Source organism: Miscanthus floridulus, chromosome 6, assembly GCF_019320115.1.
Source record: "Miscanthus floridulus cultivar M001 chromosome 6, ASM1932011v1, whole genome shotgun sequence".
In the NCBI taxonomy this organism is placed as follows: Eukaryota; Viridiplantae; Streptophyta; class Magnoliopsida; order Poales; family Poaceae; genus Miscanthus; species Miscanthus floridulus.
This window is the reverse complement of record NC_089585.1, coordinates 78,783,712-78,797,187: the sequence shown is the minus strand read 5'-3', so window position 1 is coordinate 78,797,187 and position 13,476 is coordinate 78,783,712. Positions and strand designations below refer to the sequence as shown.

The 13,476-nt window shown below is 41.4% G+C and overlaps 1 protein-coding gene across 1 annotated transcript; it reads left to right on the top strand.

The window, feature by feature from the left end:
• Positions 1-10,689: 10,689 nt before the first annotated feature.
• Positions 10,690-11,525, top strand: LOC136458428 (15.7 kDa heat shock protein, peroxisomal-like). The gene is made up of 2 exons (XM_066458364.1): positions 10,690-10,936; positions 11,004-11,525. The coding sequence occupies exons 1-2, from the start codon at positions 10,795-10,797 to the stop codon at positions 11,372-11,374; spliced, it is 513 nt and encodes a 170-aa protein (XP_066314461.1). The 5' UTR covers positions 10,690-10,794; the 3' UTR covers positions 11,375-11,525.
• Positions 11,526-13,476: the final 1,951 nt, after the last annotated feature.

The window sequence follows — 13,476 nt, the reverse complement described above, 5'->3', positions numbered from 1 at the left end:
GTTGAATTCAATATCTCATCAACTGTTTATATTTAATCGTGGACAGTGCATTAGAACTTAAGAAATTAAACACCATTCTAAACAAACAACTAAAGTGGTGGATAATAAACACTAAACATCCCACGCACAATAGCATGTTGTTCTCCTCCTCTAAATTGCTACGAACATACACTACTCACTCCGTCAAAAAAATCTCATTTGTTCTATGAATCTAAACAAAACATACAGAAGTGTGGAGCATGGATCGAGCGAAGGTCTAAGTCAAGTATTTAAAATTTGAAACGGCTGCCATAAATCTAAACAAACAGTAGGAAAGCATAGACCATGGATCAAGTCAGGTCGAGTTATTAAAATTGAAAACAGAATTGAGGAGCATGGCGTGGTATGTATGATACGGAAGCGAGGAGCAGTACGTACCAGATCCGATGAGGACTCGACTCGGGAGAGAAGACACAGCCATGACCAGAATAGAGTTCCTTCCCTTCCCTTGCTGCTGCCACTAGAAGATGCCGATGAAGGCGAAGACGGTGGTAGGAGTCGGTGCTGCAGACTGGTAGACGGTGGGCGCGCACGACGGCGATGAGGCTGAGATCCAGATGCGGAGCTATTGCAGTGGGTGTGGACCTCTCCTCGGTTACTCGGTTGGAGGCAGATCGGGGGAGGTACGGCGCGACGGATTTAGGGCACAGAGGCGGTGGAGGTAGGGCACAGAGGCGGCGGAGGGAGAGCGCATTGGCACCAGGGCTGCCAAGGGGAGGGAGCACGGGCACCGGCAGCGGAAACCCTAGCTACCATGGGAAGGGGAACGACGGTGGAAACCCTAGCTTCTGGGGGGAACAGCGGCGCGTAGGGCAGGAGACAGACCAGGGGTTAGAGGTGGATCGGGGGAGGTACGGCGCGACGGAGGTAGGGCATGAAGGCGGTGGAGGTAGGGCACAGAGGCGACGGAGGTAGGGCATAGAGACGGCAGCCTACTGACGTTGTGGAGGAGAATAGCGTCCGGACTTATAAAAAATTCTACCTGCTCGTGGGCTCTAGTTTATATACCGGAGTGAGTTCATTTGTAGGGACGACTCCTGAGTTAGCCGCCCCTACAAATATTTTTTAATTTATTTTAATTACTGATTCTGTAATTCCTTCATATATAAAGAACACAATGTAAATTTATATATTAGTTTTTTTATTATTCTATATATATAAATATATGTATATATGAACAATTTTATTAGATATATAGATATAATTCTATATTTTCTTCTTCATAAAAACAATATTTTAAAATTGAAAATTTGAATTTTAAAATAACTAATAGAATTTTAGCACACGAAATGACCTCAAATGAAAATTTTGTAAACATCAAAGTTGTAGAACTCATCAAGATGTATAACTTATATTCTTGTCATCTTTTCATTTGACAAAATTTGAAAAGTTCAAATTTTGAATTTCAATAAATGGCAACTTCAAACAAGATTTTGAAATCTTAAATGATTTTAAATAAGAAAGTCATGAACATAAAAGTTGTTGAATACAATCACTATCTACTAACTTTTATTTTGGTCATCTTTTCATTTGACTAAATTTGAATAGTTTCAAATTTTGAAATTTTAATAAATGGTAACTTCAAACAAGATTTTGAAACCTTAAATGATTTCAACTAGAAAAGTCATGAACATAAAAGTTGTTGAACTCATCACAATCTACAACTTTTATTTTGATCATTTTCTTATTTAACAAAGTGTTAGTAAACATTGTTCATAAATCCTACATATCACTCATAGTTTCATAAACTATACGAGAGACATGTTGATTTGTGAACAATGTTTATTATCACTTTTGTAGACGAAGAAATGACCAAAATAAAGTTATAGATCTTGATAAGTTATACAACTTTGGTATTCATCATTTTTTCAGCTGAAATCATTTAGTATTTTAAAATCTTGTTAGAACTTGTCATTTTTTTAAATTTAAAAAATTGAATTGTTCAAACTTTGTCAAACGAAAAGAATGACCAAATCAACACAGTAACTTGATAGGGCATGATTTTAGAAAATTTTAGAAAAAAACCATCACATTTAAAGTTAGTATAAGGGAGAAAGACTAGTTACAAATTTTACCCAGAGATTCAAAAGAAAAATCACAAATGTTCATGATGATCAATGATGAACAAGTGTGATTTCTCTTTTTAATCTGTGGCTGAAACTTGTAACTAGTTTTTTTCCTTATACTAACTCCAAATGCGATAGTTTTTTTTCCTAAAATTTTTTAAAATCATGCTCTATCATTTTAGTATAGTCATCCATCTTTGTCACTAATTTTAAACAATTCAAATCTGAATTTCAGAAAATAACAACTTTAAACCTAATTTTGAACTAATAAATGATTTCAGCTGTAAATGTTATGAATATAAAAGTTGTTGAACACATCACTATCTATAACTTTTATTTTGGTCATCTTTTTATTAGACAAAATTTGAACAGTTCAAATTTTGAATTTTAGAAAATGACAGTTTCAAACCTGATTTTCAATCACTAAATGATTTCAGCTGTAAAGGTGATGAATATAAAAGTTGTTGAACACATCACTATCTACAACTTTTATTTTGGTCATCTTTTTATTTTACAAAATTTGAACAGTTCACATTTTGAATTTCAGAAAATGATAGCTTCAAACCTGATTTTCAACCACTAAATGAATTCAGCTGTAAAGATGATGAGTGGATGTTGAAATAGATTCATCTAGATATTGCAAAGGATAGTCTCACACACATATATAGATATATGGTCTTACACACATACATAAATATATAGTCTCACATGCATGCATAAATGAAGTCTTACAAACACACACTTACACAAGCACTCCACGTTCAACAACTAGCTAGCCCGCTGTAACGACTTTTCCCTTGACACCTTTTTGTTCCCATGACAATATGTCTTTGGGTAGGTTCTTTTCCAAAACACTGATCTTCTTAGGAAAGTCTATGAATAGCAGCATCTCATCGTAGTTATTGTAAGCTTCAACATCGTCCACGCCATTAACTCTGATAATGTGCTGTTTCTCGGAGGCAACCACGTGCTTTGTCTTTTTTTGGAGGGAGGTTACTTTGTGGGTCGAACATATAGAAAACTTATGCGACACGTGAAGCGAGCACCCAAGGGTCATCTTGGTAGCCTAGATTTTCGACGTCCAGGACTCTCAATCCAATCTCTTTCAGTTGGTGTTGTTTGATCCAGCGGCATCGAAACAGAGCCACCGTTATATCCCTTCCATAGTCAAGTTCTCATATCTTTTTAATAATGCCAAAGTATTGGATCTTTTGCCCCAATCCATCGAGAGCCTCTATTCAAACACCACTGTTTTGGTTCACATATTTACTATCCTTTGCGTGGGTATAGTACGTATACCCATTGATATCATAAGCATTCCAAGATGCCACTTGTCTCGATGGCCCCTCTGCCAACCTACTAATGGTAATAGAGTCTATGGTTTCTCCATGCGGTATGTTTTGGTCCTTCAACCATGTAGTTGGTCATTGCCTGTGCTATTTCATGACCCAATCATCCAAACGACCATTTCTCTCTGCCATAATGATATCCAAGTGTTCATCAATGTATGGTTGCATCAGTTGTGTACTCTGCAAGACACTGTAATATGCCTGACTCACCTCTTTGTAATCATGGTCGATGGACATTTTTCTACCACTGGTGCCCTTCCTAGCCAGCCTACCCTTGTGATGAGAATCGGGTTTACCAATCCCTTTCTGTACTTTTAGGTACTCTTGACAGCACTCGATGACTTCTTTAGTACTGTAACCCTCTATCATAGAGCCCTCTGGGTATGCTCAATTATGCATGTATCGACTTAGAACCGACATGAACTGCTCGTAGGACCACATTTCATGCAAGTAGCAAGGGCCCAACGCCTGTATCTGATGAACCATGTGAATCATGAGATGTGGCATTATATCAAAAAAAGCAGGAGGTAAACACATCTCTAGTTGATTTTGTGTCTCCATCACAAATTCATGTAGGTTACTCAGCTCTTGCTTGCTAGTTGTCTTCTATGAGATCTTCAAAAAGAAGTAGCACATGCGGGTGATGGCCATTTTTAAGAACTCTGGCTTTATAGCCCTGATTGCAATAGGTAGAAACACTGTAGCATCACATGACAATGTGAGCCTTACAGTGTGTTATTGACAAGTCCTTTATCGACACTAGCTTCTTTACATTCGCTAAAAACCCAGTCAGAACTTTGACCCCCCTCAGGAAAGTGCATATAGCTCTCTTCTTGTCTGGTGTTAGGTTGAAGCACGACATGGGCAGAGTGTATTTTCCATTAGCCTCAGGTACTAGATGAAGCTGTGGCATCACGTTTAGCTGCACCATGTCTTTCTGTGATTTCAGACCATCCTTCGACTTGCCTATGTCCATCAAGGTAGCAATGAGACTCTCAAAGACATTCTTCTGCATGTTTATAGCATCAATGGCATGACCAACCTCCAAGTCTAGCCAATAAGGCAGATACTGAAAGAAGATCGATTGTTTCTTGAAAGGTACGCCTTCGATAGGAGATGTGCTTCTATCTCTGTTCGTCCCATCCGAATTCTTCTTTCCATAGAGGATGCATATGTTTTTCACCATTGTGTACACGTGTTCTCCGTTATGACGTCTCTCCGGAGGGGGTTCAATCTCCAGGGTGTTGTTATAAAATCTAAAGAACAATTTGTTGTGGTACTTGTGACTTATCTTTAAGAAGCATCGGTTCCTTAGATAAACTATCTTCTTGGATGCATCTAGGTACACCCATGTAGTACCATCTAAGCAAACCAAGCATCATGTCTTCCCTTTGATATGTCCAGACAAAGCAAACAACGTGGGGTAATCATTGGTAGTAACAAATATTATTGCTCTACATATGAAGTCCTCCTTTTAGAACACATCGTACATCGGCTCCCCATGCCTCCATAGCCTCTTCATTTTTTGCATGAATGGCTCGAGGAACACGTCTATATCAATGCCTGGTTGTTTAGGGCCAGAAATAAGAATAGTGAGAAGAAGGTACTTTCTCTTCTAACACAACCACATTGGGATGTTGTACATGGTCAAGATCACTGGCCAAGTGCTATGGTTGCTCATCCTCTCATTGAAGGGATTCATTCCATCAGTGCTAAAGCCAAACCGTACATTCCTTGGGTCATCGCTGAATTCTTTGTGCTTCTCATTGAACCTTTGCCACTGACTACAATCAACTAGATGTGTAATCTTATCATCATCCACCTTGCGCTCATCATCCCACCATGTCATGAGTGCGGCTTCTTTAGGGTTTAGAAAGATACATCTCAAGCGGTCGGTCACTGGCAGGCACCACATTACCAAGGCAGGAATTCTTCTCTGCTTTGCATCGTTGCCAAATGGAGTGTCCTTTGAGAGCTGAGATTCTTGTAACACCTTTTTTGTACCCTTCTTATTTCTCTTTTTCCCTATGGATGCTTCGTCCCCACCATAAAGTTCATTGTTCTTGTACCGGCTGGCCCCATATCGGGGACATTTATCCAGTGACTTGAACGTTTCGTCACAAAAAAGTATACAGTGGTTGGGGCATGCATGGATTTTTTCAACCCTCATTGTCAATGGACTTATGACCTTCTTTGCTTGGTATGTGTTGGCGGGAACTGAGTTTGGTTGTGGCAGCACCCATGATAGGAGATGCAATATATCATTGAAACTACAGTCTGACCACCCATACTTAGCCTTCAGGATGAGTAGCTCAAGCACAAAACGTAGCAAAGTCCAATGTGTCGGACAACCCTTTTCAACACCATACACAGTCTCCTTCGATGCTTTTGTCACCCTTTCTAAAATTTTTAGACCTTTTGGGCTCTTTAGTAAAATCTCTAGTCCAAGGACTCGAATCATGTCCTCCAAATCATCTTTATCCCCAACACGTGCTCTACCATCATTATTGGCACCACCTTCATCGTTACCATCCCAACCACCAGCATCACCACCTTGTTCATTGCCAAACTTGGGATCCATTCATGCATCAAGCTCTATTGAATATTGGGACAGGAATTCTAGGGTTTTGTCATCGTATTCCTCCTCATCCTCGTCGTTAACAATAACTGTTTCACCATGATGAATCCACATTGTGTAGTCCTCAATAAATCCTCGTATAATCAAATGTGATCTAATGATAGTCACATATATCCATGCCATACGGTTCTTACAATCTTTATAGGGATAAATAATTATATCCTTATTCTCTATCAATACCGTTGCATACTTCTTTGCGGCTTCAATAAATTTATCCACCTCTTCATGAAAACCTACCTTGAACCTTAACGAACCATACATCTAAGAGTTCCTGTACTCCATCTTTTACAACAACAACAAAACAAATATTAAAGGACTACTTATTCATATATATATATATATAAATGAATCAAATTAATTATTACTTGGGAATAATTATATATACTTTAGATATATATGAATATAAATCAAATATAATTACATGAAGCATACAAACACACCATGGTAGAGGAAAATTAATTAATGGCCCATTTATCCATAAATAATTAAAATACATATTTGTTGACTACAATAAACAATTTCAAAGACAACAATTAGCAACAATTATATTTTACCCAATATCTTTCATGCAAACCCTAGTTCAATTTCATCAAACATAAATTTACAAAAACAAAATTAATAAAAAAACTAAACCCTAGATCTAGATCTACATGCACATGAAACATCCATAAAACTAACTGATTATTCACTAAAATCAAGAAACATGGACCAAATAAGGGTATGATCTTGTTCCCCTACCTAATTTACCCAAGTACATTCAAAACTTTGGTCTAATTTGCTTCATAAGTAGCTCAAGCACCATAGAAGAGAGAGAAAAGCAAAAGTCTAATTACTCACTAATCAACCATTAAAACTTCAAAAAAAGTGTGGAATATCATTTTCTTACCTTCTACAACCTCTCCATCAAAGGATATGAGACCAAAACCTTCCCCCTTAGTAGAGCAATTTTTGGGAGGTGCCCAAGGCCTCCCCACCTTTCTTTCATGGGTTGAAGTGAGTGACCCGAGGAGGAAGAAGGTGATGCAGTTTGTTTTATATGTGGGTCATTTATAGGGACGGCTGGTGATTGAGCCACCCCTACAAATCACAGGTATTTATACACAGGGCATTTGTAGGGGTGACTCAATCACCAACCGCCCCTACAAATAGCAACACCGGGGGCGGCTGGTGAGTGAGCCGCCCCTACAAATCCGACCCATTTATAGGGGCGACTCGTATCACCAGTCGCCCATGCTGTTCCATTTGTAGGGGCGGCTGGTGTCGTGGCTCCCAAGCACGCCACTGTAGGGGTGGCTCCATCATCAGCCGCCCCTACAAAGAATTTCTCCCGTTGCTACAAACCGTTTTTCACGTAGTGTATTAAAACTATTTGAATCTTATTTGTCCGTGCTACTGGATGTTGGTCGTCTCCTCTTGGCGGATACTTTGCCACCGCGTCTTCATCACATGTTGAAAGGTCCTGATGGCTAGAGGGGGTAAATAGCCTATAAAAAATTTTACAACAACACTTAACAAGGTGGTTAGACAATTATGAAGCGAAGCGAGTGTTGCGTGAGCCTACTCAAAATGCAAGCCTTCTATCCACAATTCTAATCACTATGATCTCTAGTCCACACAAGAGGCTATGTCACTACCACTAAGTATGTGAGCTCTCAAAGACTAACTAAAGAACCTCACTAACCACTAGATCCGACATAAGCTAGCTCTCAAAACTAATTACACTAAAGAGCTTAGCTACACTAAGAATGTAAATACAAGGGTGAGATAGTGAGATTATACCAATGAGGCAAGCGATGATCAATCAATCAATCACAAAATAACCAATGAAATCCTTGGGACAAGATGACACAAGATTTTTCACCGAGGTTCACTTGCTTACCGGCAAGCTAGTCCCCATTGTGATGATACACTCACTTGGAGGCTCACGCGCTAATTGGCATCACACACTAAACCCACAATCGGGTGCCGCACAACCAACACAAGATAAGGATCACATAAGCCACGAGCAATTGACTAGAGTACCTTTTGGCTCTCTGCCAGGAAAAGGTCAAGAACCCCTCACAATCATCATGATTGGAGCCAGAGACAATCACCTTCCTCCGCTTGATAATCCTCGCTGCACCAAGCCATCTAGGTGGTGGCAACCACCAAGAGAAAGAAGCGAATCCCGCAGCGAAACACAATCACCAAGTGTCTCTAGATGCAATCACTCAAGCAATGCACATGGATTCACTCCCAATCTCATAAAGATGATGAATCAATGATGGAGATGAGTGGGAGGGCTTTAACTAAGCTCACAAGGTTGCTATGTCAATGCAAATGGCCAAGAGAGTGAGCTTGAGCCGGCCAAGGGGCTTAAATAGGAGGACCCATGAAATAGAGCCGTTGGGCTCCTCACTGTAGCCCAACTCGGGGTGACCGGACATGTAGGTCCGCCTGACCAGACGCACAGCCCCAGTGTCTGGTCATCGGATGATTGCCACGTGTCCTCCTCTTCAAACTTGTGCCACCCGATCTCAACGGTCGAAAACTTCCCACGCTAAAGTTAAAGAAAGTCCGGACACGTCGATACAGAGACTGGACGCGCCAGCCCCGCGTTAGATCAACAAAATCCCGTGCGCCAACAGTTAACGACCGGATGCACCGATCACTTCTCCATACGCCGAGTCGAGTTGCGTCAGATCATTTCCAGAGAGCTCCTAGAGCGCTCGAAACGCGATCGGACGCGTCCATTCGGCACCAACCGGGTGCACACCAGCGTCCGCTCATCACTTTTTTGCGAAACGGCTTGCATCAGCATAAGTCATACATGATTGGATGCACTTTTGTCGTGTCAGGTCACTTCTTCAGCCAGCGTCCGGTCAGAGACCGACGCCACGCTCTTCACTGCACTGATGATCGGACGCGCCGAACCCCGAGTCTGGTCACTGCGTGACCTGCGTCCGGTTAGAGGAAAATACCTCCTTCACTTCACCAACTTCTCCAGCCTTGATCAAATGTGCTAACCACCAAGTGTATCTCCTTGTGCACGTGTGTTAGCATATTTTCACAAAAATTTTCAAGGGTGTTAGCACTCCACTAGAATCTAAATGCATATGAAATGAATTAGAACATCTAGTGGTACTTTGATAACCGTATTTCGATGCGAGTTTTACCCCTCTTAATAGTACGGCTATCTATCTTAAATATGATCACACCCACTAGGTGTCTTGATCACTAAAACAAAATGGCCCTATGGATTTCACATTTGCCTTGAGCCCATTTTGTTTTTCTCTTTCTTCTTTTTCCAAGCCGAGCACTTGATCATCTTCATGGCCTCCACCATCATCCTCATCATGATCATCACCAATTGCTCCATCACTTGAAATGTGCTACCTATCTCATAATCACTAGAGTAATAGGTTAGCACTTAGGGTTTCATCAATTCATCAAAACCAAACTAGATGTTTCACATATGTTAGCAACCCAACGTTTATATATGTTGTATTCTGTCATCAGGTCCGATCGGTTAGGCTTGAGGCGGAGGGTCCTTTTCCCCTGCTTTTTCTTGTTGGTCTTGCTGTTGTGTGGGTTTAACGGTAATCCCTGGATCACCATTGGTTCACGCGTCTACCGTCATTGTTCCGTCCTTCCTCGTCAATCTAAGGATTGCTTCAGATTGGTGTAACCTTGGCATTCTACTTCTACTTAATGAAACACGTGTCATAATGACACGCTCACAAAAAAATCTTATTTGTATAAATAAATAATGAGCATGACTACAAGCAATAAACCAATAGGAAAATAAATAAACCAGTTCCAAATAGGCAAATAATATTTTTAGAAAAAATGTTACTAGTTTCAGATTTTTGTGGTTTAAAATAAATTAGTTATGACTTAGAGATCAAATCAATTTTTTATAATTTTTAGAATATAGAAAACTACCTCTAAAACTAGTGAGTTGACCAAATTTATTTGATTTCGATAGTTGGACGGTATATGTTACCCTGTTCTGTAGTTAAAGTTTGAAAATCGGACTGGGCACAACTTGGAGGTTAATAAATGTACTTTACCCTAAATAAAAATACACTATCAAAATATGTTTTATTGTATATATGATGAATCTTCTACGATGTTTTAGATGTTTGTGTATTTTTTATAAACTTGATTCAAATTATAGAAGTTTGACACTTAAACTAGAACTACTTATAATTTGGAACGAATAGAGTAGTAAACCAGTTATAAAAGATGTTTATATAAGGCTAACAATTCCGCTAGATCGTACCCGGCCAGGTGGGGGAAAAAAACCTGAATTTTTGCTTTCTTTTTCTTTCCCTCGGTAACGAGCGATACACTTGTGTTTTCTTGAGACGAGGGTTTGCATTGAGTAGCGTACCGCATGGGTGCCGAAAGCAAGGCACCGGCCGCTAGAGATCCCTAGCCTTTACCCAGACGTCGACGACAAACTCGATTTTCTGCTGCAACGTGTACTTTGAAGAAAAGTTTGGAATAACCAACAAAACACACAAAACAAAACAGACACCTACAGTGGTGCCGCTACGTACTATATAAGCTAACCTAACGATCGTTGGGCCTTGGACTCCTGTGCGGTAATACGACTAATCAGCTCTAGCTAGCGGCAGCAGCTCGATCACCACCATCCGATCCATCGACGGATCGATCACCAGAGCGCCCGGCTTCCAGATCAGATCAAGCGCAATTCATGGCCAGCTGCAAGCCGAAGGGACCAGCCAAGGGCGGCGCAGCCGCGGCGCCAGAGGCCTGCGGTGGCGTTGCCGACATCGACCCCAAGCTCGAGTGGCACGACGGCGCCAATAGCTACATCATTCGCCTCAATCTCCCAGGTAATTACTCCACGTTCGATCGATCGCGTCTGCATGCCATCAGGCCTCATGAGATGAGATGATGAAGGGTTCAAGAAGGAGGACTTCAAGGTTCAGGTGGACTGCGGCGGCCGGCTGACGGTCCGCGGCGAGCGTCCCGCCGGGTACGTGCGGTTCCACAAGGCGTTCCAGCTGCCGCAGACGGCCAACCTCGAGGGGGTCGCCGGCCGCTTCGACGGCACCGTGCTGTCCCTCACCGTGCCCAAGCAGCCGGTCTCCGGGACCGACATGGTGATGGCGAGGCTGATCGAGGCCAAGGAGGAGTGCGCGGCGCGGGCGGAGGCGACGACGTGGGCAGAGGCCCTCGGCGGCAAGGGGCAGATGGTCGCCGCGGCCGTCGCCGGGTTCGCGCTCGGCGCGTTCCTCGCGCACAGGCTCTTGTCGGCCACGAATAGCTAAATATATATTTCGTGTCAAAATCTGTGTGTACAGAGATGTGTGATTTATTATAGTTGGATTCCTGGCTCGGAAAAGGAGGGAGGTCTTACGAAATGGGTTGTTCATTCAGAAAAGTACAGAAATGACAAATGAGTGCGCGTTCATTAGACTTCATTTCACCACCCACTAGTATATTTCTTTATATATCTTCCCTCGCATCTGACTTCACTTTTATCGGAGAGACATCTCTGACTTCATTTTTCTTTTGAAACATGCCGTGATAGTGTTTGAAATGCAAATAGGTGATCCAGCATAAAAAGTCGTCCTGGACTGTTCTCTTGACCGGGCCGGATAAACTTTTGGGCTTCCACAGGCCCAACGACAAAGGTCAGGCCATATTTGCACACGTCAGCAACAGGAGACTGATAGATAGATAGATGGGGATGGTCCATTCCCAGCACCATTTTCCTATGAAACGTACGCGTATATATGAAGCACATGAAGGATGAAAGAAACTTGAACTCATATTAACACCACAGCAAATTCTACGCGCGAGGGGGGATGACACGGCAGAATCGATTCCGCCCTCCCTTTCACCAGCAGCCGTTGCCATCATACAGCCGGATAATCTATAAGCATCATGCATGTATCAAGATATGTCTGGACCTCTATGGTCCTATGCACAACAACCATTTATACCCGTTGTGCACATGAACTACATTTGCACTTCCCTTATCAATCAGCGTATTTCTTTAGGGAGGGGAACGTTTATGACGTCTTGTGTATACTTTTGTCATCTCGGGGGATCGTAGCACCCTGCACAAAATTCCGGGCAAGTATATGAACAAAATTGACATTACTTTGCTTGGAGAATGGCACCGAAATTCAGCTATAATAAGGGCGTCCGCAACAGGCGGCGACATTGTAGGATCGCGTGTTTTTTTTTTTTTGAGCGGGGAACAGCCCTGCCTTTTCATTATAGAGTTGGAAAGAAACATTTACATACTTGTCTCAGCGTTTGGAAGAACAACCAAGACAAAAGAATGAAAAGGAAATAAAAAGGAGCTGTACAGAACTATAAACGGCTTCCTAGCCTGCTAGATGCCCAGCGTCTCCATGGCTTGCCTGAACGCCACCACATCGTTGGCTTGAGTAGGATCGCGTTGACGTGGAGCTGAGAGAGGTATGAGAGAGACGCTCGCTAGCGATTCTTTCATCACTAGTCTCGCTCCAAAATCGAGGCGTGGGACACCCTAATATAAAACAATCGTTTCGATGGATCGAAGTGATAGTTTGGTTGTTGTATTGGGTTCATGGTGTATAAAACCTATGTTTTTGGGTTCCATTTCCATATCAACCAGGATTTCTAACCACCTACATTTTTTTCCATAAAAAAGAACTATTCTATCAATTTCATCATCTAACATTCTAACAAGTGTCCCTCTTAGAGAACATAGGGTAAAAAGAACATATTTTTTAATCAAAGATATATCATGTGTCCCTCCGTTCCAAATTGTAAGTCATTTGAGCTTTCTAGAATCATAGCTTTTACTATGCACCTGAGTCATTTGAGCTTTTTTAGATTCATATATTTTATTATGCACATGAGACTTGCAATTTGGAAACATCTTTGTGGGTTGTTGTTTTGTTTACGATTTGTTATTAGAAGCTATCTTTTATGTACACATAAAGCATTCATAAACAAGTCATTTTACATAGCTATCAGGTGCAGCTCATGTATTTTACTAGTAGTTAGGAATCAAATTCTCTAAACCACATATATTGGCGCTCTCCATTGCGTTGGATTTTTAGTCATGGATTGCTCTTTCCTGCCACAACGGCCATCTAACGAACGAGGCTTGGGTTCACCTTTTCTATATCTATATCTAAGAGGCAAAATGTCTTCCCATTCTTTTGCTATGGCCTCCTCTAACTAACTCCGTGAATGTTAAACTGTCTACACGTCTCATGTTTTATTTATGACATATGGGCATAAGTTCTTGAGGTAACCTACATTGCTGGAATCCTAATCTGAATATATAGATCCCTTCGCTCCATAGTTAGTTGAATACGAATCCTAGTCCATCTTGATAGAAAAAGATAAAAGTAGAAATTAACCATTA